Source organism: Martes martes (assembly GCF_963455335.1).
Source record: "Martes martes genome assembly, chromosome: 9".
Taxonomy (NCBI): domain Eukaryota; kingdom Metazoa; phylum Chordata; class Mammalia; order Carnivora; family Mustelidae; genus Martes; species Martes martes.
In genome coordinates this window covers 9,116,377-9,141,489 of record NC_137896.1, presented here as the reverse complement: position 1 = coordinate 9,141,489, position 25,113 = coordinate 9,116,377, and the positions used below count along the sequence as shown (strand labels likewise).

Genomic DNA, 25,113 nt, shown 5'->3' with positions numbered 1-25,113 from the left:
AGGCTGAGGCTAATTACAATGGGACAAGGAAACAACTGAAATAGTATAAATATTACAAGAAAAAACAACCTGGAAATGAGATGACTGTATCATAACCATTATAAGTTATATTTATCAGAGACCAGGAGTTTCTAATAAATAAATATTGTTAATTAATAAGAAAAAATTTTTAAAGATTTTGTTTTTAAGTAATTGCTTCATCCAATATGGGACTTGAACTTACAACCCCAAGATCAAGAGGCTCACACTCTACCAACTGAGCCAGCCAGGCGCCCCAATTAATAAGAATTTTTGCTAAGGGAGCTCAATATAGGCAAATACACCAAATACAGCTATTCATTATATGTTTGCAACTATTTTAACCTGGAAAAATCCCATTTATAATGACAATAAAATGATAGAATAATAAGGAAATATAGGCCTCATGTCATAAGAACAGATTGTATATGAAGAAAACTATATGAATAATGGTTTTGAATAAAGGTTTTGAATAAAGGATTTGAATAAAGGTTTTTGGGCATAAGACTTAACATATTTTAAAAAGTCATTCTTTGTAGAAGTTCAACATCACATGGATCCATTTCTAATAAAAATTCTCAAAAGGTTTTTTTGGGGGGCTCTTCAGAACTACTGGATAAAATGATAGTTCATTTAAAAGAATGAATATCTAGGAATTGCTAAGAAAATTCTGGAAAAGAATAGCTAGAGGGAGGCTTTGTGATTCTAAAAGACAGTAAGGCTCGCCTTAATGCTATTATAATAAAATGTGTGCTGCTGGCAAACCAGAGAAGATATAAAGATCAGTGAGACACAGCAGAGCTTCCAGAAGCAGAATTAAGTGTATCTGAGAACTTCCATTTACAGGTGAAATTAGGATTTCCATAGAAAGGAAAATAATATTTTATTTAAAAAATGGTCCTGGCATATGGGGGCTCCCAAATTCCCATGTCATATGGGCATGGAATTTTTGCTGCAGTAAGTTGCTAACTAAAAACAAACAACACATATATTAAAGAAAAAACAAACAAACAGTTTTTTTCATCTCAGGGGAAGAGGTGACCGTCCTAGAAAAAACAGGAGCCCTAAGTGATGCACCCGAAGGCTGACTATAGGAAAAGAGAGTTCTTTCTGTGAGGTGATGGCACCACAGGAACGGTCCGAAGACAAAGGACAGGAGGGGACAAAGTGTGACAGACACGGGGTTTGTGTTCCCAGTGACCAACGACCCAAGGAGAAACATGAGGGAGAATGCGTTTTAGGTTCACAGACCGGAAAAATGCCAATGATCAACAAGTCTATATAGAGATGTCACGGAAATGCAGATCCAAACACCAGCTGGGGAAATGCATAGAGCCCAGACGGCGCATTTTACTCGTCAGACTGACAAAACTTGGAAAGACTGCTAACAGCCAGAACTGGTGATCGTTGGGGCCCGCACCACGGAGGAGGCAACATTTCAAACAAAGCAATCTGAATCCATATGCGAGTATAAACTACAGACACTCACTGTAACTCCAAAAGCACAACTGAATGTGGGCAATTGTGCAGGAGAGTGATTGCTACTGTTTTTCATGCGAAAGGAAAACAAAACAACCTGAATATCCACGAGTAGGGAGAGGGTTGAATAATGCACGGTATGTCTCCACTACTACCTTTTGCTTAGAAAAACATTAGAGATAGATGTATTCACCCGCAGTCGTGTGCATATGTGGATAGTAAGAGCAGACGCAGTATGGTACAATACTAGAAAAATAGGGAAAAACCTTTTCTACATTATTGTTTTGAGTCTGTGTAAGTCAGTCTGAACACGGAGAAAACTTAACATTACTAACCTTGGGTAGAAGGAGAATAGGAAGGGTGCTGGAGACGACTGGCTTGGTTTTTGTACAATTCTGCATAGAGTTTATTATAAGGAACAGATTTTGCCGTTGTGGTTTGTTAAAAAAAATCCAACTCTGTGTGTGTGTGTGTGTGTGTGTGTGTGCACGTGTGTGTATGCATGTATAGGTGTGTATGGAGGGGAGCAGCTAGCTGGAGATACAAATATATAAAAGGAAATATATAAACAGAAAATAGTATGCTCGATTCAAACCCAATTCTGTAACTGGAGTAGAAACCATACGTACATAACATAGAAACAAAGGGAGTCCATTAAAAAAGGAAATCCATCAACATGGTTACAGTTTTTATGTCTGGATAGTAAGATTACTAGTAACTTTAATTTCAAATTTTTTAAATTTTTATTTTTTGAAAGAAAGATTTTATTTTTTGAAAGAAACATTTTATTTATTTATAGAGGGAGGATGTACAGGGGGTTGGGGGAAGGACAAGGGGGAGAGAGAATCTCAAGCGGACTTGACAATGAGTGCAGAGCCCGAGGTGGGGCTTGACCCCTTGTCCCCAAGATCGTGACCTGAGCAGAAACCGAGAGTCAGATGCTTAACTGACTAAGCCACCCAAGTGCCCCAACTTTAATTTTTTAAAGTAATATAATGTGTTTTGCATCTTTTCGACCTTGAATGCACGTTACATTTCTAATCAGGGGGAAAAAAATCCTTTAAAATTTGAAGAAAGGGGCATTCTGGAAAGAAAGATCTAGAAAACAGGTTCATGACAATAGAAATTTCCTGGCTAAAACTGAACGGCTAAATAGTTTCTTTAAGAGCTGTAGGCAGGACACCTGGGTGGTGCAGTCAGTTAAGCATCTGACTCTTGGTTTTGACTCAGATCATGATCTCAGGGTCCTGAGACAGAGCCTCGTGTCAGGCTCTGCGCTGGTGTTGGAGCCTGCTTAAGCTTCTCTCTCCCTCACCCTCTACCCCTCCATGCACCCCCAGTTAGTGCTCTCCTTCTCAGTTAAAAAAAAAAAAAAGAGCTGTAGCAATAATCCTAAAGCAGTGAAATTATTAAAATATTAACCTAGCATGCTGCAAGCTTTTTCATTTTCTTGCCAAACCAGTTAATGACTCATTATTGCCATGACTAATATGAAAATAAATTGTGGCAATCCTCCTGCCCTGTGTTCAAATACTGAGGATCAAAGAAAGAAAGGAGACAACTCTAACTTTACAGCTATTTCCTAAGGGAAGCTGATTTTCCTATTCCAACAGGCAAACCCTGAAGGTTTCCGCATCATGGCCTTTTGTGTATTTCCTTAGTTTGTTATTACCAAGGAAAAGGGGAGAGGGGATGGGTAATATCTTTATGTAAAAGTGAGCTAATCTGCATGAGAATTTTAATGTTTGTGTGCTAGGAAAGTCAAAGTGATGAGGGCTCTGGTAAAAATGTAAGGGTTTTCCGGGTACCTGGGTGGCTCATTTAGTTAAGTGACTGCCTTGGGCTCAGGTCATGATTCTAGGGTCCTGGCACTAAGCACCCCCTGGGGCTCCTTGCTCAGTGGGAAGCCTGCTTCTCCCTCTCCCTCTGCCTGCTGCTCCCTCTACTTGTGCTCTCTCCTCCGGTGTCAAATAAATAAATAAAATCTTTAAAAAATAATGCAAGGCTTCTTGTAACATTTAAATGTGCTTTCCTCACCTATCCTTGCTGACACTCTGTGAGAGCATGTTTCAGTCATTCAATATGTATTAAGAGCCCACGGTGAGTTGAAGATCCTGGTAGGGGCTGGAAATCAGAGATAACTGGTTCAGGGCTTTGGGTAATTCACAAGCGTGGGTAATTCTAGCTTGCTTTCTGGCGCCACCTACAGATCAAACAGCATTTTAATTCTAAAACAATAATATTTGAATTCCCCTTTCCTCAATAGAGCCCAGGCTTCTGAAAAACGCAGGTGCTTTTCCAATCCCGCTCGTCTTGTCCCTGGGATGGCACATATACTGATACTTAAAACAACAGTATCCTAGAAAGCCATCCTAAATGTTAATAGGAACTCACATCCTATTTGCATCTAAACAGAAATCTCAAGTTTCAAAATGGAAATGGTATCACTGGGTCACTTTAGCACGAGGCATACTTAAGATGACTGTGAAGGTGGTAAGGCATTTGCATCATATCGATCGGAGGACTAAAAGCCTTTGCTTCTTCAAATTCCCTTTAGTTATAGGATAATTCACACCCCGCTATGCTCCAGTCATACTGTGACTCTAAAAAAATCATTAACATTCAGTATATTTACTCACATATCAATTTATTAGGAAACCATTCCTTTTTTTTTCTCATTAGCACTAGACATTTTTGGGGGGGGGGGTCAAGTATCCATGTAACATTATGTAGAAAATGGTCCTCATGCCAATAGATTTGTATCCATATACTAAAACAGTAATAGCCCAGACTTGGAGGGAGGATGTTTCAGAAGGATAACTTCAGAGAGGTTGGGAAGTCTCCCATCTCCCACACAAATTTAATGAGATTGGAAAAAACCCTTCTCAGAACTGGGAAATCAAGCCGGACAAAACAAACGTATTCACTACTCACTGCCTTGAATTCCAACCCCTGATTGGAATCATCTTGGCGACACCCAACAGTCAGAACACTTCGAACACGGCGACTCAGAGGTGGTCTCAACGTTATCACAAGCATTTAAAAAATTATAGTAAGCAGTATAAAATTACAATTTATTACGAGGGGAGGGGTTTCACAACAACCCTTCAAAACATTAAGAGCAAACCTCTCGCAGAACTCTATTTTTAGGACTTCGTGGTTTTGTCACTCCTTTTCCCCCTTTCTTTTGGTTTTTAGGTACTAATCTGGTATGGAATCCGCCGGACAGAGCAAGGCTGGGTGGGCTCCCCCTTGAATGATGGAGTAAGTCTGCTTGGGCAGCTCTTGTTGGGAGGAGGAGGAGAAGATAGGCGGAGCCGTGGTGGCCACCGCGATGTTCTGCCCTCCGTCGCTCACCACTGTCACTTCAGCTGTCCCCTCCTGAATCAAGGCATTAAGGCCTTCAAAGTCTGTGCACGTAATTCCCGAGCTGGTGATGAAAGTCTGGTTGCCGGAGCCCTCCTGGGGGCTGCCGGGGGTGGTGGGGATGAGAGTCTGGTGCAGAGTGGCGCCATCGGCCTGGTCGTGAGTGGTCAGCAGGACCGCGGGCTGGCTCATCGCGCCCGCCTCGCTGGGACACCCCGAGGGCTGAGGAGGGGCGATCAGATTGACCTGGCGCAGGATCTGCAGCCGGCTGTTCCCGGGGAGTTCCTCGGCGTTCTGTGCCACCAAGGCGGGGGGTACGATGTTCACCGCGGCGGCCGCCGCCTGGATGATGGTGTTGGCCTGCGGCACTTGGTGCCCCACGATGATTTTGACTCGGCCCTCGCTGAACTGGGGCACTTGGCTGGGCTGGAGGGGCACCTGCAGGTGGCCCACGGTGAGGGGCGCGGCCGGCTGCTTGCTGGGGTCTATCTGGAACTGCAGGACCGTCACGTCCGAGTTCTTATTCTCATTGTACTCACTGTGCTGCCTCTTGTGGCTGCGGAGTGAGTCCTCGCGCATGAACGAGGCGTCGCATATGTCACAGTGGAAAGTCTTCTTGGCGTCCAGCTTGGCCACCTGCCGGCTGCTCTGTCGGCCCGCGTCTTTCCTCTCCGCGGCCTCGCTCTTCACCATGTCCCCGTGGAACTTCTTCATGTGCTTGCTGAGGTTGCTAGGCTGCTTGGTGTCGAAGCTGCAGTAGTGACACTTGAAGGGGCGGTCGGTGCAGTGGATGCGCTCGTGCACGCGCAGCGCGGCCTTGCTGGAGCACGAGTAGCTGCACTCCGAGCACTTCTCGGGATGCTCCGACTGGTGCGCCCGGCTGTGCTTCCGAAGGGTGGCTTTGCTGTCACCCAGGAAGTCGCAGTGCGGACACTTGAAGTTATTCCCGCTGTGCTTGATGCGGATGTGCGACTTGAGGTTGCCCTTCATGGTGCAGCGGACATTGCAGAACTCGCACTTGAAAGGCTTCTCCCCCGAGTGCACGCGCATGTGCCTTTTCAAGTCCGAGCTGATTTTGAACTTGGCGCTACAGAGCCAGCACTGGAAGGGGGCGTCCCCTGTCAACACAAGGTGAGTTTCGATAAGAACAGGCAGGCAACAACCACAGCGGATCCCCCCGAAGCACACACCAGACAATCGCTTATACCAAGGCAGGCGAGTGGAGCCTTTCCCACCGCAGCTGCCAGCAGCCCCTGGGAGAAAAAAAAAGGGGGGGTGGCGTGGGGGGCGGGGCTTCTTTTCTTTCCCCAAACCTAAACCACCCGCACCCTTATAAAAACCCACAAGAAAAAGGGGACATTGAAAAGAGCTATTCAGTGGTCCCAAATAAAATAGTGTTTGTGAACACACTTATGTTCTTTAAAACGACCAAGCTATGGTTCAATTTTGCTACTGTGCCTGCTCTGCTAGTTAATGGTTCCCAGTTGTGTAAATTTTGCATAATCCATTGATGCTGATTGAGTTACATGTTGTAACAGACTCGAGGACACATTTTGGAAACAGTCCGCTCCATGCTCCCTCATCAGAACAGTCTTTTATAAAGCGATTGAAATGCCCAGCTTACACTTCATGCAGATTTTTATTAATAAAGACGTGTTTATTGCGCAAAATTTATTTATCCCACATTGCCAGCTGCGTTCTTTACTTGTGAAGTTACGAAATCCAGCTGCTTGATTTTTTTTTTTTTTTTTTAATTCATGGTCGCTGAAAGATGAGCAGAGAAAGTGAAATTGCAAACATCTGAATGCACAGGACACTCCAAATTTGTTTCCTCAATGAATGACAAATCCGAATCACCTAAGGCACTGAGAGTTCAAGCAAATGGGTGACCCCGCCCATTCCAGTATTGCTGAAGCAAACAAAGTAGCAGCTAACATTCTTCAGTTGTTTCCAAGATGGTAGGCGCTCTGCTGAGCACGTCACAAGAGTGGTCTCATTTGATGATCCCAATATCCCCACGAGATGGGTATGATTATCGGTATTCTTCTTTTTTTTTTTAATTAAAAAAATTTTTTTTTCAAGATTTTATTTATTTGTTTGACAGACAGAGATCGCAAGTAGGCAGAGAGGCAGGCAGAGAGAGAGGGGGAAGCAGGCTCCCTGCCGAGCAGAGAGCCGGATGCGGGGCTCGATCCCAGGACCCTGGGATCATGACCTGAGCCGAAGGCAGAGGCTTGAACCCACTGAGCCACCCAGGCGCCCCTATTGTCGGTATTATTCTTAACACTACTGTACAAATGAGGCCTAGAGAGACTACATTAACTTGTTCACGGTCACCCAGTAGTACGTAGCAGGGCTTGGATTCCTTCCAACCCAGGCTGGCTCCAAAAATGGTATTCTTAGATGCCGGGTAATTATTGTGCAAGTGACTGATTGATGTTTGCTTTCTTAGGCCATAAGCTCAAAGATGGGCTCCTGTTCTGGCTCTTTGGCATAAGGTCTAAAACATCACCATAAGCTGCTTAATAAATGCAAGTAAGGCAGGGAGCAAATCTGACAAGCTTCTAGAAGACTGAGAAGCTCAAACTTGAACCATGCTTTGTATGACTAAAGACCACCGAGATCATGCACAGGAAGTTCTAGAACCAGGAATGGTAAGCTATAGCCTGTGGGCCACATGTGGCCCACTGCCTGTTGTTTTATAAATAAAGTTTTATTGGAATCTAGCCACACCCATTTGTTCACATGTTGCTTATGTTTGCTTTGTGCTACAAAGGTGGAGGTGAGCAATTGTGACAGAGACTGTATGGCTTGCAAAGGCCAAACCCTTTGCTATTTGGCCTTTTACAGAAAGTTTGCTGACTCTTGGCCTTGGAATCTTTTTCTTAACCTCTTTGATGCCAGCAACTCCTTTTTGGCAGTTTAGAGAAGCCCATGGACCCTTTCTTAGAATAATGATTAAATACAAAAAGCAAACTAAAATAAAAATCAATGAAGAGTGCAAAAGAAACCAAGTCTAATGAAAGAATTATATAGAAAATTCAAAGAAAAAATTCATGGTATAACAATGTGTGTGCTTTATTAAAGTCTTTTCTTTTTTTTTTTTTTAAAGTAATCTCTACACCCAACATGGGGCTTGAACTTACGATCACAAGATCAAGAGTTGGATGCTCCACCCACTAACTGAGGCAGCCTCGTGCCCCTCGGTGTGCTTTATGAATGTGTTAAATAAGATCTAGTGGAGGATCTGTAACTATAATATTTCTAACTAGAAAAGAGCATAAATGATATATTGATCGATCTCTAACAACTGTTATGAAAAGATCTGTGACTTCTGCTGGCGGCAAGTTCATATGCACTATTCTTAGATCAGCTGCCAATTTTCCTAATGGAAGGACACGCCCAATTTCAATATAGGCTAGTGAAAATGAAGATGTAATTTTTTTCCCATCCAAGTTCATGGACCATCTAAAGTCTATTCATGGATCCCTGAGTGGAGGAGTCTGTGGAAGGAGGAATCCCTGCTCCAGGATATCCTACTAGGTTTTCCCATTACATCCCTGCCCAAATTAGTGACAATCTTTTTACCTTTTTTTTCTTTTAAGCCATCAGCAGAAGTGGAACCCAGAAACACCGGATAACCAAATCTCACAGCTGAGTTGCAGAGTTAACAACACTTTTTGATATGAAAGCAAAGGTTTCAAATCCCTTTGTCATCTTTTTTTTTCTTTATTTTTCAAATCACAGATTTCTTAACTGAGGCATACCGGTCAGTAATAGTTCCCTGGGACCATGAGCTCTCCAAAGCTAATGACTACATCTGTTCCTGCCCTCCACGTGATCCTTACAGTGTCTAGTACCGTGTGGGGACTTAATGAATGTTGTTGAATGAATAAGCAACTGATATATGTAAGCTGACAGATCTTTCTTGAGTTTAGCTTGCTATGAAAACCACTGATGATGAAAATCTAAGCAATGAAAGAATCAAAGCAAAATCCTATTAATTTTATGATTTGTAAAATTTTCTAAGTGCCACGGATTCCTAAGAGGGAAATGAACAGTCCACGGAGACATCGCATAAGCACACGTTTAAATTTTTGAAAATTCACCTTTTCTAGACCAACTTGAAGGTGCTACTATCAATGGTTAAGTCTATCCTTGTAAGTCAAAATGATTCAGAACCACTTGGATAAATGAGTGCTTCAGCCCTTCTAACATAGGTGGGGGAGACTTCTGGAGAAAATCAGTTGGCCATCGGTGATGTCTATGTCTTAACTTGCTTTTGCAGATTACAAAGATGTTCTCAAATCTCACCATCTCTCCTCCCTCCCTGTAGCCATGTCCTCTGCCACATGTGCAATTATGCATGGTCTCCGGACAGGGGCAGGATGACCTGCCATGAGCCTTGACAATCACGTGACTGGATCTGGCTGATGGTATTTTCAGTAGACTTGATCCAAGTAATGGCTTGAGATGGGCTTGAACACTGGGCTTTGCTCGCTTCCTCCTCTGTCAGCCATTGCCATGAGATGATCAAGGCTGGCTTAGCGTGCTGGTCCCAGGAGGAGGGTGACAGAAATGTGGAGCAGCACTGGATTCCCGCAGGCGAGCCCAGTGGATAGACGGCTCACAGCCAGCAGATTCCCAGATGTGTGAGTCCAGCCAAGATCAGAACTGCCAAGGTGACCCCCAGCGGATCCCCCGAACGCCGACAGAAAAGGCATGCCGTCGGGTCCACTGAGGTTTTGTGGGAGAATTTGTTACGCTGCATTAGTGTGACAACAGAGAGCTAATACAGAGATTGGTATCTAGAAACAAGAGTGCTGCCATAACAGAAAATTAAAATATGCGGCATCGGCTTTGGGACCGGGTGGCAAGAAAAGACCAAAGAAGTGGCAGGTGCACTATTTAATGGCAAACATTTAGTCCAACTGTCATCTGCAGTTAAGTTAGAAGATAGAGATTATAACACACCTGTTGAATCTGGGACTTGATCAAAGAGACTAATTCTGGGCAGAATAGTCAAAGAGCCTTTGAGTGGCATGTGATGAGGTCCTATAAGGAAGAGACAAACTCATACACGAACTGGCCATTTTTCTCAATGGAATTTAGAGAGAATAGAGCAAACCAAAGACGTGCTGGGTTAGGTGACATTTCCCACCACCAACCAGCAAAGGGTTTTCAACGTAAGACAGAAGCCGGGGGACAGAGGTCATATCCAGGGATGTGATCTCAGGGGTAAGACCAAATGAGAAATGAGGGGTGTGAATGTCAAGTTCTTCATGAAAGTCTCCAAAAGAATTAAGTTGTCGCCAGGTAGCTTCTCCAGCTGGACAAGGATTCCTAGGAACGTCAAGGGATTCAGTCACAGAAGGTTATCTGCCAAAGTGCCCGCAGTGGGTTTCAGAAGGAAGGAGAGTTTCTGAGAGAATCGTGGGCGTGGCTTTCGGCACACAGACACACAGGAAACTCACAAAATTTTGCATGTGGCTCTACCAGCAAACCCGTCATCCCCGTTGACTAAAAAGAGCCCTACTTTTGGTAGGCAGGAAGCAGGCTGAGAAAGTTTCGCAAAGGTACTTCTTCCACAACTTTTCGGAAGTGGCTCAGGCAGCTGATGGGAAGATGCTTCGACGGGCAGAGTCGGGAACCAGGGGACGTGTGCCCAGAGGGATTCTGGAAATCTGTGGAGCTGGGACTGCCAAATGCCTCCCATTCTTCCCTTTCCGGACAGCGGGATTACTGGAATTACCCTGGCTCTGTGTCACCACCAGACATCAGGAAGGGAGGAACAGACGACTTGTCTTTTTCCTTCAAAGGAACTCTAGGTCAAGAGAAGCCATACCCAGAACCAGTGGAGATCAAGGGATCCTGGTGTTTGAGCCTGATCCTGTGACAGGGTGTGACTTACGTGGGTCTTAGGAAGGCGTGATTACATCCACCTGTCCGAGTTGTGTGTGACAGCATGGTGGACTGTGGTGGTTTGCAAAAATGTTCCCAATTCTTTACCCTCCCTCCTATCTCTGGCTTTTGCCCTGTAACCTCGTGGTGACTTCCCACGGTAGGTGAGCCCAGTCCCATCCCTGATGTCCGGCCCCACCACATAGCCTGCTTCAGCCAAGGGGATGCAACCAGACACTGGAAATGGGCCTCTCCACTGGATGTGCTTGCTTGTACCCCTGCCACTGTCACGAGAAGGACAAGCCTCGGGTAGCCCACTGGTCCAAAAGGAGGATGAGAGGCAGGTGGAGCAGAGCCGGACCACCCCAGCTAAGGCAAGTGGACAGACAGCTAACCCACAGGCAGCCGATACCCAACCAAGGTCAGTGGACACCCAGCTTTTCGCCCCACATGTGATTGAGCCCAGTCAAGACCAACAGAGTATCTGGCCAACTGGCTAGACCAGAAGTATGTGAGCAATAATCGATTATAATCTGCCACTGAGGTTTTGTAGTGGTTGTTACACAGCACCACCGTATCCAGAGCTAACCAATACACTTGCCAGAAGGAAACGTCAATGACTCGTTAAGTGGCCTCCCCTGCTGTGTTTTCCCACAAAGTTGCCCCAGGCTGAACTCATCTGAGTATACCTCAAAAATGACCGGAATGCAGACACTATGCGGAAATTTATTAAAAAATGCGTTGTTGACATTCCTCTCACGATTTCATGGAGCTCACCTTCTCACTGAATGCTTAACTAGTGAATAAGTTATAGAGCGGCATAAAGATAGAGATGAGGTTATAAGCTCAATGTTTTTTTTCCCTCATCGAGAAAGGCTCTTCCGGGTGGACGCAAAGCGAACCCGCGAACCGTGCAACGAGCAGACGTCCCCCGTTCGTGTACTGAGATGGTGCCTCAGTGCTTTAAGGTGCTTTTCAGCAGCCGGCGGTGAGGAGCCCAGCGTGCGAGCAGCAGGAGGGACCTACCTGTGTGGGATCGCAGGTGGACGGTGAGCTGGCTGGAGTTGCGGCTGGCGTAGGGGCAGATCTGGCACTTGAAGGGCCGCTCGTCCGAGTGGATCCGCAGGTGTTTGTTGAGGCTGCTGCTGTCGGCCGCAGCGTAGTCACACGTCTTACACTTGTAGGGCTTCACGCCCGTGTGACACCGCATGTGGGTCTTCAGCTTGTCTTTCCGGCTGAAGCACTTTCCACAGACCTCACACTTGTGGGGCTTGTCTCCTTCAAACACACACACAGAAGGCATCAGAAAACAACACGGAAGAAGAAAAAGGCTGACCCCCCTCCCCCCCACTCTGGTCCAAAAGGAGGATGAGAGGCCTGTGGAGCAGAGCCGGACCACCCCAGCTAAGGCAAGTGGACAGACAGCTAACCCACAGGCAGCCGATCCCCAGCCAAGGTCAGTGGACACCCAGCCTGTCGCCCCACATGCGATTGAGCTTTATGGTGAGAGGAGTACGCGGTCACTGAAGGATATTCAGGTAACTTCAAAAGCTAGAAAGAAAAATTTGCCAAGAGCTAACATCTTGTGGGGGGCAGTTTCTTCTTTTTGGCCTCTTGCCATTTCTTGGTGTTTCCTGCATATGAATTCCTTATCAATTAAAAATAGGTGACTCAAATGTCTGAAGTAGAACTAAGGAGAATAAGGAACTGTTCATTGTCTCCTTCTGTTCTCTCCTTTTCCTTTTTTTCCACAGATACACCCTAAAGCTCAAACACTCTAAGTTTCCAGGGAGCTCGGGGCTGAGCAGCTCCTGGCTACCTTCCCCAGCCCGGCCCGCAGCCGGGAATCATGCTGCAGCGCGGTCCTTGTCAATGAAAGGGCAGAGAGGGTCAACGCGTCCCTTCTGCAAAGGGACACTGCTTGCCTTTTACTTTCCTCTTTCCGCCCTTCCCAGCCGTTTTCAAGACACGGGGTGATCGGGCAGGTGAAGGCAGCTTGCCTGCAGACGGCTGATCCCGTGACGTGATGTGCTTTAATGACGCAGAAGCAACGTAAGTCCTGGCCGATCTCGTGCGACAGAGCCGCCTACGTGCTCTAGACCTCCTGCTTAGCTCCGGACAGTTACGTGAGAGAGACATAAAGCCCTACGGCGTGGGAGCTGGGGTGGGGCTCTCTCTGTCATGGCAGCTTCATCTATACTCACTAACATACCCAATACCCATGAATGACTGCTGATTTTTTCATAGGTATCTCTCTAATTATTTGTGTGTGATTTTCCTCCATCCTCTTAAGCACTGGGATTAGAACCCACAACGATCTTGCTTTTCTGAGTCCAAATGCAACAAGGCCTCCCCATTGACTCTTTCCTTGCACATTAAATAATCCCGATTGTCTTGTCACATCATTACATCTCTGCAACATGATGTGTAAAGTGGAAGGACTTCACTGGATGGAGGTACCATCAATTATTGAACCAGTGTCCTACCTGGCCACCGAAAAGAATGAAGCCGACATGTATTACTGATGTAGAAAGATGACCAATATTAACAGCAATTTGCAGGGATGGTATATATAATATTAACTTAATAAGAGATGGAAAAAGTAGATTCGGTGTATTTTTAGGGTGAAGATTGGTCTTCTAGAATGAGACACAGTAGTCTACTAAGACTGTGACTTTGGGCTTATACCGAATAAGGAAGTGGGCTCTGAGTCAGGATTTTCCCTTTTTACTTTACACATTAAATACGTCTTTTGGCTAACTCCCAAATAGCCAAGTGCTAAAATGAACGGTCAGCCAAAGCTGATCACTACCGTCAGAGAGCAAATGTCTGGGATTTAAGAATATACCTCAAAGTGTATGAAAGATTCTAACTTTTTTTTTTTTAAAGATTTTATTTATTTATTTGACAGATAGAGATCACAAGTAGGCAGAGAGGCAGGCAGAGAGAGAGAGAGAGAGAGAGAGAGGAGGAAACAGGCTTCTCGCTGATTAGAGAGCCCGATGTGGGGCTCGATCCCAGGACCCTGGGATCATGACCTGAGCCAAAGGCAGAGGCTTTAATCCACTGAGCCACCCAGGTGCCTGAAAGATTCTAATTTTATTAATAAAAAAATGTTAGTAGTCAAATTTAAAAATCCACGAACAAGAATTTCTCAATGATGGTCAGCGGCTGATTAGCTCCTGTAGTCGCCAGGCTGTATACGTGTCACACTGGGCAGCCACCAGATGCGGGAGCAGAAGGATGATTTCCGACCAGCCCGCTAGGGCGGCTCCTGGCCACACCCTCCTCTCGGAAAGTAACAAAGGTAAAGACACCTCGTCAACTCTCCAGCTGGAAGACGTTATTGGAGTTGCTGCTGTCACGCAGAAACCATCCCAGGACCTAAGCTGGGCTACCGGCATGTATAAGGTGCTTCCCGAAGATGTGCAGAAACGGACTTAAGGTCACTGCTTCACTTACGCATCTCGAGTGTTTCCTGGACCTCGTGAACAATGACCACGCTCTACTCTGGCAAGGATGTATGTGCTATGCTTCACTCGACTGATGGGATTCACCACCAACCCTTACGGAGAGATTCTTTCTTTGCGACATCGAGAATGCTTACCAACACTTGAAACTTAATATTCTGATAATCAGAATAAATCCAAAGGACGTGACACCGTGAGGTTGGTTAGAATGGGATGGGGACCCCAGCGTGGCCAGGCCATCACTAGCCACGGCCAACAAATTTCAGAAATCATAGCTTGAGATTTCATCTTCAAAGGTGAGGCCGACTTTGGGCAATTAGTGACACCGCAGCCAAATGTCAGTGGATGCCTCCCTTATACACATTTATACTCTCTACATTCACACTCTCTCATTTGAATTATGAGTATCCAATGCTTTGTTAAAAATAGTCTAAATGCAGTTTCTTCTCCATTCAAAAAATCTGGGAGACATAACCATAATATATTAAAGAAAATTAAAGTCACCAGAAGTAAGTACATTTTTCTTTTCCATGCATCAATCTTTTCCCCTCCTTTTACTGTTTTTTCTTTCTTTCTTATTTTTAAGTAATCTCTACACCCCATATAGGGCTTGAACCCATGACCCCAAGATTAAGAGTCACACATTCCACCAACTGAGCCATTCAGGCATACCGTCAATCTTTCCCTTTCCTTTTATTATTTATTTCTTTTTAAAGATTTTATTTATTTATTTGAGAGAGTGCAGGAGCAGGCGGGGAAAGACAGAGGGAGAGAGAGAGTAGCAGACTCCCTGCTCAGCAGGGAACCCGGCAGGGGACTCAATCCCAGGACCCTGGGATCATGACCTGAGCTGAAGGCAGAAGCCTAGAACCACCCAGGCACCCCTTTCCTTCACCTTTTACAGAAAATATTTGTTAAATTTTACCTTCAAAATGGCAAAAATCACACACACACACACACACACACACACTCTCTGTATCCAGCGATAAAGTAAAAATACATTAAAAAAATGGACTCTTCCTCCCCTTCTTCCTTTATCAATTATGACACATACACACATTCACAAGACCATCACTTCAAAATAAGAATACGCACATTTAAATTTTAATTAATTCTGGCAAATTGTCAAAATGGTTGGAGCCGTTCACACCTCTACTAGCTAAGTTTGCTCCTATCTGTCCCAGCACTGGATTTTATTGTTTTATATACTTTCTGCCAAAATCGTGTACGGAAATAGCATCTTATCTTTATTGAATTTGTGTGTGTACTCCTGTGACAACCAGCGAGGTTCCATGGCCTGTCACATGTCTGACTTGTCCGGATCCCCGGCTCCTAGCGCAGAGCAGAAGCTCCGGGCATACACGTCACAGAAATGCCACTTACCAGTGTGAATTTTTAAATGACGCTCCATGTCCTTCATGCCATAGGCAGTCTTGAACTGGCAACCTTAAAAAGGCAAGAAAAGATTCATTATAAAGGGAAACATAGTAACCTAAGGGTGGAGAACCCTGGCAGAAATGTCCTTAACCAAGCGACAGGAGTAAACCCCACAGTGAGCGGGACAACGGGGTATCACGTGCTTCCTGATTCGAGGCTCTCAGAAGGACAGACATCACATCTGTGCTTCCTGCCCACACTGCAGGGCCTAAGTCTCATTGTGAGGAAGTAACAGACAAACCCAAACTGAGAAACACTTTACAAAATAACTGGCCTGTACTTGGCAAAAATATCTAGGTCGTGGAAGACAAAAATTTAGGATTCAAGGAAGCCGAAGAGACAGGAAAATTCAAAGTAACGTGTGATCGTGAACCGGATCCCAAATGATGGGAAAATGTTTTTGTTTGTCCCATGTTTGTAAAAAGCCTTTTTTTTTTTTAAAGATTTTATTTATTTATTTGACAGAGAGAGAGGGAGGAAGAGCACAAGCAGGGGAGTGGCAGGCAGAGAGGGAGAAGCAGACTCCCCACTGAGCAGGGAGCCCGGTGAGGGGCTCAATCCCAGGACCCCCGGATCATGACCCGAGCCTAAGGCAGATGCTTAACCAACTGAGTCACCCAGGCGCCCCTATAAAAAATCTTAGAGTCCAAGTGCATGGTGACCAGAGACAGCGAGATAGGTCATATGTGATGATGTAAATGCGGGGGGGTGGGGCGGGGGCTCTGATTTTTAGGCCAAACAGTTTAGAGCATGTCTATATCCAGTTGTCGGGAATTCACGAGTTAGAGCCCCGAGATCTGTCACGTGTCACATCCTCTAGTCCCAATGCCGCTTTTACCTGGATAGCAACAGTTAAGCCTTTTCTGAGCAGGTGGTGCTGTGGGCTTTTTGGCACGGGACTTGGCAGGGAGAGAGATGACAGTGGCTGTCTGGTTTTCATTGCTTTCCGTGGGCAGATAAGTTTGATAGCCATGTTCAAAAACGAATTCTGGAGCTGAAACTAAAAGATGAGATGATTATTAGTTTTCATAAGATGAACACCCAACAGCTATTCCCTTTGCCTATCTTCCTTTCTAGAGAACGAACAGGCTAAATCGCTTCCCCAGTCTCCTTTGCTGCTTCAGGGTAATCCTGTAACCCTGTTTTAGTCAGTGAGACACCAGAGAACATCTGTTGGGGGGCTTCTGGAAAAAGATTCTCTCCTTAATTTAAAAAAAAAAAAAAGCGAGGCAGTTGAGGAAAAACTTATTCTTGCTGTCCTGGTTGCCCATTTCCTGTCTTTCCTGGAAGGAGGATGTGATGCCTGGATCTGTGGCAGCCATTCAGTAACCATAAGGGAGAAAAGAAAATCTGATGTTGAGCCAGAGCTCTGAAACTATCCAGACTTACTAAATCTAGACATAGTAAATAAACAAGAAATGTCCCTGTCATCTACACCAGGCAAGCTGTCTACTAGCTCCAGCCAAATGCATTTGGTGTTCATGAGCTTTATCAAAAAATCCTAACAAACAGCGGGAAAGAAACTGATCAAAGGAATTGTGGCCCAAACTACAAGTAATCTCTAAAAACACAAATATTCCTAAAAGAAATTCTTGTGTTTTTTCTTTTAAATATTTTATTTATTCATTAGGGAAAGAGACAGGGAGAAAAAGAGAGAGGGAGAGAGCATGAATAGGGGGAGAGGCACAGGCAGAAGCTGACTCCTGGGTGAACCAGGAGCCTGATGTGGGGCTTGATTCCAGGACTCGAAGATCACGACCTGAGCCACAGGCAGATGCCTGACCACCTGAGCCACCCAGGTGCCCCAGGTATATTCTTTTTTTTTTTTTTTTTTAAAGATTTTATTTATTTGACAGACAGAGATCACAAGTAGGCAGAGAGGCAGGCAGAGAGAGAGGGGGAGGCAGGCTCCCTGCAAAGCAGAGAGCCCGATGCGGGGCTCGATTGCAGGACCCTGGGATCATGACCTGAGCCAAAGGCAGAGGCTTTAACCCACTGAGCCACCCAGGCGCCCCGCCCCAGGTATATTCTTACTGAAATTTTCAGGGGGTCAAAAACAAAGGCCAAACATCTTTACCATTTTTATCTTTACATTTATCATTATAGAAGATAAAATAGGCAGTCTCAAACTTCTTTTTCTGCTTATAAAATTTTCGTGACTACTTTGCTAATAACTAAATTTATGGTTTGGGGTTTAGAAATATTTTCATCCTTTACTACACATAATTTGTCCCATGCAGATCTGGTTTCACAGGGGGAGTCAACCTGATTAGTGGGGTTCTGTTCGTTGGGTGAGTTTGTCAGGCTGAGAGGCCTTAACGATGACTTTGAAAGTCACTGGATATTCGGTTTCCCAAACTTCAGTTCCCGAGGCACCACTTTCGGCATTTCTGCCACTGTATTTACAGAATATCCTTACTGAAATTGGCGCAGGCCTAACATCATGACCTATTTTGGCTTTGCCTCCAGCAGTAATATCCACTAACAGGCTGGTGGTGCTAGTTACATTTTCTCTTAAAACAAACACCATCTTCCTTTGAATATTAGATCTTACAGATTGTCAGATGCGTTGTTATTTGAAGTGCAACAAATTTAAAAGCTGCTGATTATTACGAAGCAATGCTTTTATATTCCTTATTTTTTATTTGATGAAATTCCTTAAACATTGTGTATTTATGGAATGAATTATGCTCATTTTCTCTGGGCATCCGCCAGGAAACCCTGTTTCCTTATCTACCCCTCTCGAGTGCCTCAGGCAATGACAGCATCACTGATGGGGGTCCAAGAGCACCTGGTCTACTAGCATTTGCTATTCGAGTAAATGGCTTCAGGGTTTCAATTGCAACGTGCACGGGGAAGTTAAGTGGCTTTTGCTTAAAAGTTGGCTGGAAGATTCTGACAAATGGATGTTCTGTCTTCACGCCAAGTCCCTTGGATGCCTGAGTCAACCACACCTGCCTCTTGCTGAAATGTTTCATCCACGCTGTGGGGTTTGGCTGTTGCTCTGCTCCTTTCTCAAAGTGGGGTTCCCAGCGAGCATCCTGGGACCTACGGAGGAACCCGCTACAAAGACAGATCCTCAGGCCCCACCCCAGCGCGCTGAATGGGATTCTCCGGGGTGGACCCAGCCCAGCAACCTCTGTTCTCACACGCCACCCAGGCTGCTCCGGTCAAGTTTGTGGTCAAGTTTGAGAACCCCCGACGTACACGGTTCTCCTCCACGTACCTCGCCGTGAAACTTAACCCGACTCTGTCTAGTGGAGGGAGTCCCTCTTTCCCAGTTGTTGCTTTTCAAGAACTGCAGCTGTTCCTCCAACAACCACTACTGTGGACCCCTGCTACCGTCTGCAAGCGCTTCTAGGAACACGGTTACTGCTCATCTGTAACCAGAATCCTCGCCCAAAGTCTTAGAAGGTGTTTCATCGATGGAGCTTGATACGTGGAGTTCCAAAAAATGCACCCCGCTTTGACAAAGTGACAGAATGTGTTCAACGAGGTTCAGGTTTGTTCACGGGCTCCCAAAGCTGTCTTTCTTTCTTTCTTTTCCCCTGGTGATTGACTCTTGGTTGACAGCAATCTCACTGACTCTGGCGCGCACCTCCGTGTCTGATGTGTTAAAATTCATCTTCTAACTGGTATGAGTCCAGGTCTGGCCACTTACTGGGTGTGTGACCGTAGGCCAGGTACCTAACCTCTCTCTTTTTGAAAGAGTTATTTATTTATTTTAGAGAGAGAGAGAGAGAGAATCTTAAGTAGATTTTGGACTGTGCACAGAGCCCAACTCAGGGCTTGATCTCACAACTCTGAGACCCTGAGCCAAAACCGAGAGTCAGATGCCCAAACGACTGAGCCACTCAGGCATCCCTATGTAACCTCTCTGAGCCTCACTTTCTTCACCTGGGGGATGGAGGACAATTTCTATCCCTCTCTCTTAGGGCTGTTGTGCAGATTAAAAAAAACACGTAACACTGTTGGTTGCTGTCGTCATTATTCACGGACTTATCCAGCAAATACTGACGAAGTACCTACTGTGTGCCAGGCACTGTTCTAGGCACTGGAAACACACCAGTGAGCCAAAGGGACAACGATCCCTCTGTTTGTGGAGCTGACACTAGTGGGGCGTGGTGCAGGCAATAAATGATTTAAACACACACTATATAGCTACTATAGATACAGAGCTAATGACTATGGAGAGAAATAAAGCCGAGAAGGGGCACAGGGAGTGCTGGATGCAATATTAAGTAGGGTGACGCACGAAGGCCGCAGGGAGAAGGTGACATTTCGGCATGTGGAAGCAAGTAATTATTAATGGTTTCTGTGGCAGGCGGCTAGAAATCAACAGCCAACAAGGGGGCCTTGGGGCAGCTGGTCACCAGGTCTTGCTGGAGCCTCTTGGCTGGCTTTACAGAGGGCCATCTTCTCCCATCGGTCCCCCACACCTGGCTTTGTTCCAGGATGCCCTGGGAACAGCAGAGCCTACAGATACCCCAGGGAAAGGCTTCAAGTGGCCCTGGTCACCGGGGGGGCTGCCTCAGGCCCTTTAGGGGTTCGGGTGGGATCGGGTGTTGGAGTCGCACTCCTTGAGTCCCACTGACCTGAGGCCAACTCTTTGCAAGAGCTCAGAGCCTCACCTTCTCCTCCGGTGTGGCTGCAAATGTGAGGCCCCACGTTTAGTGAGATCAGCCCCCTATGCCCTCCAGGAGCTCACGGCCTCACACACCTGCTGTGGGCTTTCGCTCTGTTTCTTTGCCTCCTGGGGATTTCCCTTGCTGTGTTGCACGTCCGGGTGTCGCAGTGAGTCCTGGTCTGGAGCAGGAGCCCCTCAGGGGTCCAGCGACACGGTTATGATGCTGCTTAAAATGTAAGACTGTTGTATGAGTGTCTCAGAGAACCAAAATCTTTCTCTCTGAGGTCGTACCCATCGGTGTGTGAACCCGCCGGGCTCACGCGGACCGGCGGTATGGCTCCTTTCCCCAAAGCGGTCCTTCGGATCGCTGAAGGCGGTCATCACATCTCCCAGCCCAGTCTGCTTCTCTTCTTCCGTTGAAAAACTCCACTTTGTTTCCCTTTCTTTTTATATTAAAAACTGTATATATATATCTTTAAGATTTTATTTTTAAGTCATCTCTACACCCAAGGTGGGGCTCGAACTCACAACCCTGAGATCAAGAGATGAAGAGTCACATGTTCTTCAGATTGAGCCAGCCAGGTGCCATTATATATATAGATATACATATCTATCTATCTACCTACCTACCTATGTATTTTTTTAAATAAAAGGAAACACTAACTGTAGAAAATCTAGGGGGTATAGAATAAGTGTAGAGCAGAAAAGAAAAGCTGCCCAGAGCGGCCAAGGCAATATATCACGTGACGATACACACCCCTTCATTATGCGCTCATTATATACTGTATGTTTTCTCTAAAGCACTTATCTCTACTGTGATCAAATAACTACTTGGGAAATTACTTAATGGCCATCCTCCTCCCTTTGGTTGGATGAACCACCTGAGGACACGCCTGTCCTTTCCATCACTGTCTCCCAGCACCTAACGCAGAACTTGACAAAGGACAGGGGCTTAAAGGACCTTTGTGAATTAATGATCAACCTAATGGCTAAGACATTTCTTTGTATGGAGATTTTTAAAAGTATAAAACTGGCATTGTGGCTTAAATCATTTATAGTCTTTTTTTGTTAAAAAATTTCACCATTTGAAGCCATTTGCCACCCTGTCATTCATCCAAAACACAATTTCAAAGGGCCACATACTATTCCTTCATCTGTGCCCCCGTCTTTGACACTGAGCTGGTTTCTAAGTGCTACTTTTATAAATAACACCTACCCCGATTTTTTAACTGACTTCTAGGTTCTTTGGATACATTCTTCTAAAAGTTGAAGAACTGGTCAGAATGGTATGGTTATTTCATTGCTTGCTGATAAATAATTATAAGATACATGACAGGACAAAATGAGATCAGGTTAGTTTCAGGTGCATTTCCTTTATAATTGGTGAGGATGAATCCCTTTCAATATTTTTTATCCATCGCCATTCCTTCTACACTGAACTCCCTGTTTATGCTATTAGCTCCTCCTTTTTTTCTTTCCTATTGAATTTCACTTTTTTTCTCGTTGACTTGTACATGAGCTTTACAGATGAAGGGTATTACTACACTGTCATATATTCAAGTCTATGGCTCTTTTCTCCCTACGTTGACTGGGCTCAGGATTCACATTTAGGGTCCTGGATCCAACTGCAAACTCAGAATTCATCTCCTGAGAGAAAAGGGTTTTCACACACGTGGTGCACAGGGACCCCACCGGCCAAGAGCAACCCCGGGGTGAGCCCTCCTCCAGGCTCCCATCCCTGACTCCACGCCCTCTCTCTGCCACAGCTGATTGGCCCAGCAGCAGATACCTGACAGGAGCCTAGCCAATCGGAACTGCTTGCCCTGAAGGTAGGAATTGGGACTAAGATACTGTGCTTTGGAGTGAATTTTCCTTGGGTGGGGTTTGGCGGGGCACAGCATTAAGCTTGGGGGCAGTTAGGCAGACAGACTTCTTAGGATCTTGAGATCCATCTGGGGATTGATTGATTGATTGATTGATTGATTTGACAGACAGAGATCACAAGTAGGCAGAGAGACAGGCAGAGAGTGAGGAGGAAGCAGGCTCCCTGCCGAGCAGAGAGCCCAATGCGGGGCTCGATCCCAAGACCCTGGGATCATGACCTGAGCCAAAGGCAGAGACTTTAACCCACGGAGCCACCCAGGCGCCCCTGGGGATCTCTTTATAACGCAGACTCGATTCAGTACTTCAAACCAGGCCCTCACTGGCTGCCTTGAATTCCGGATCCCGCTCAGAGCCACGGAGATGTTACCCCAAGGGGAGGGGGTTCTGGGTATCTGCGCGGTTCACCAGAGCTTTGGGTCGGGGGCGGTTCTGAGGCATGAACCAGTTTGAGAAACAGTCACGAAGACTCTTCCGAGGGCTGGTCAAGAGCAAAGATTCTGCCCCCAAGAAGCTCAGATTTGCTACTTTCTGCCTCTGGCATCTTGGACAAGCTTTTCACCCTTTTGTGCCCGAGTTGGTTATTGGTAAAATGGGGATAATAATTCTTAACACCTGACTTGTGGTTCATACGGAGCGCTGAGGAAAGAGATGGCAAATACGCAGTACATCAGAGTCGGCTGTTACTCCTACGGTCAGGTCCTCCAAGCCAATCATCAGTTTGACTTACTCAAGTGCTCACCTGCTCAACAACCTTCGGTGGCTCCCCAGCCCCTTTGGAACGAAGGCCAGAGCTGAAGCATGGCTCCTACCCACATACTCTTTGTCATCTTCGTCATCTCTAGCCACTGTTATCGGATCTTACCCTGAGCATCCCCACTTCTCAACCACCATTAGGAAATGCCCCCTTCCCACCATCTTCCTCCCAAAGGCCAGGGAGTCTTTCAAGGTCAAGTAAGTATACCTTTGATCTCACTCACAATCTGCCCTCTGGCTTTCCCCACTGGGACCAGTCTACTCCATTAACCCTCTGCACAAGGCTATGCTTGTCACAGATGGCTGGGCTTGCAGCTCTTGCCACCAAATTCTCCTCCCCCATGGGCTTGGAATTCTCCAAGGGCGAGCATCCCCGCTGCCTTGGTTCCAGCATCTGGCACACAACAGTCCCAACGCTGTCTTCGCTGGACCCTCCTGATGGGGCCGACCCCACGCCACAGGCCACATGCACGCTCATTTAATTTCATGCTCCCAGCTGCCCTTTCCTAAGCTCATTGCATTAACTGGTTTATCGAGTGTCTATGGTGTCCCAGGCCCAGTGCTGGGGGTGGGGGAGGGCCGGAAAACAAGGTGGATTAGGTCCCTGCTGGCGGGGAGGTTTACAGTCCAGTAAACTAGAAATCAAACCATTCATCTGGGGCCCACAGGCCAAACTGAGCCTTCAGATTCTCTTTCAAGGTTTTCAAAATCAACGAGGTGGCTGGGTCTGCCCAGGTCAACGTCCTCTGGCTAGAGACCACCAGGGACAGGGCTGTGGCTGAAGTCTGTGGCTCAGTGGCACAAGGGAAACCTCAGACCATGTCACACGGTATCTCCGTGACGGGGCTGCTACAGAGGTCTCACTCCTGGTTGGGGATTCACGTTAGGGAGGTGCAGGGAGGGTGGAGGGCGGCCTGGGAGCTGTCAGGAAGTGGGGAAGACCCTAGGGTTTGGTATCTGAATACTGAGCAGAGAAGGCGCATCTGGCATAGGGAGAGAAGCAACTGTCACTCAGATCAGTGGGGGAGGGGATGTTTGGTATCTTGTGGCTTAGACAGGAGGAGGGGTTCCACCACGGTTCCCAGCTCATGCTGACGTTCTGTGAACTGTTTGTTCACCAGGAGAACAGCACGGCCTGCCTGTGAGAGCCAGCCAGCTCCTGGTCCCATCAAGACGCAGCTGCTGATGGTTCTTGGCTGTCGGGCTGCTTTCCTTTCGCGGGTGGGTGTCCACAGGCCCTCCCATTCTCCATGGCGGGCGTATATGTTGCCGCAGTCACTGCTGCTGCCTGGCCTCTGACAGCATCTGAATCCATATCTCTAGTCAACTAAAGATTGCGTGTCATCAAATGACTGGTTAATAACAAGTGAGATAAATAAATGCTGGGGTGGGGTGGGGGGGGAGTGGTGAAACACCTAACCTCGGTGGGAGGGAGGGAGAGGAGAAATCATGGCTAGCTTCTAGGTGGAGGTGACTTTTAGCTCGGGACCAAATGAGTAGGAATTAACCAGAAGGGAAGAGAAAGACCCTTCTGGGTCAAGAGATCAATTCGAGCAGCAGACACTGAGATCCTGTTACGTGCCCAAGGTTAGCTACCTTGTCAGCAAGTGCTGCCGCTGGGAACTCAGCTCAGGTAACCGGGCCTAGACCCTTCAACTACCAAGCCCTGTGGTCTTTCCATTTATCTTGTCCCCTCTTGAAAGATGAGACACCAGGAGCTCTTGTAATTGGCCACAGTCATGAGGCTCCTAAGTCCCTATGTGGCCAAGATGCCAACTCAGGGGCCTAACTCCTATGCCTCAAGGTTTGCAGAACTTAGAAAATGCAAGTGGGAGGCTAATTGTTTCCACCCGCATCAATATCCAATGTTACAGAACCTGTAAGAAAGTTCTTAAACCAAGTGCCAAACAAAAGGCAGCTTTCAAGGTTAACAGGCAGCGAATACATTTTACTTAAATGTAAATTAAAGTAATTTAATTACTTACTTTTACCAGACAGTGATGGGGGACAGAGATGAGCGGAGTGAGGAAGGGTTTGGCTTTAATCACAGCCCGAGAGGCACAGACAAGTTTGGGCAATGTCTGGGTGAGACTATCTGGAGAAATCTGTTAGTGTCGGGGGTCCCACTCTGGCCTTGGGCAGTGAGAGATTCTCCACGCTGGCTGGGACTTGGATTCC

General features: G+C 46.3%; 1 protein-coding gene across 3 annotated transcripts in view; it reads right to left on the bottom strand.

Moving 5' to 3' along the window:
* The window catches only part of ZFP64 (ZFP64 zinc finger protein), an 86,921-nt gene that overhangs the window by 53,528 nt on the left and 8,280 nt on the right, over positions 1-25,113 (bottom strand). For 2 of the 3 annotated variants that reach the window (XM_080813355.1, XM_080813356.1), the window contains exons 3-6: positions 16,510-16,671; positions 15,618-15,680; positions 11,791-12,042; positions 4,551-5,981 (exon numbers count right to left, since the gene is read on the bottom strand). In XM_080813355.1, coding sequence (XP_080669481.1) covers positions 4,699-5,981; positions 11,791-12,042; positions 15,618-15,680; positions 16,510-16,671 — 1,760 coding nt within the window. In that variant the 3' untranslated portion in view covers positions 4,551-4,698. Of the gene's footprint in view, positions 1-4,550; positions 5,982-11,790; positions 12,043-15,617; positions 15,681-16,509; positions 16,672-25,113 lie in introns of those variants that run through there. The other variant, XM_080813357.1, reaches the window with a different exon arrangement.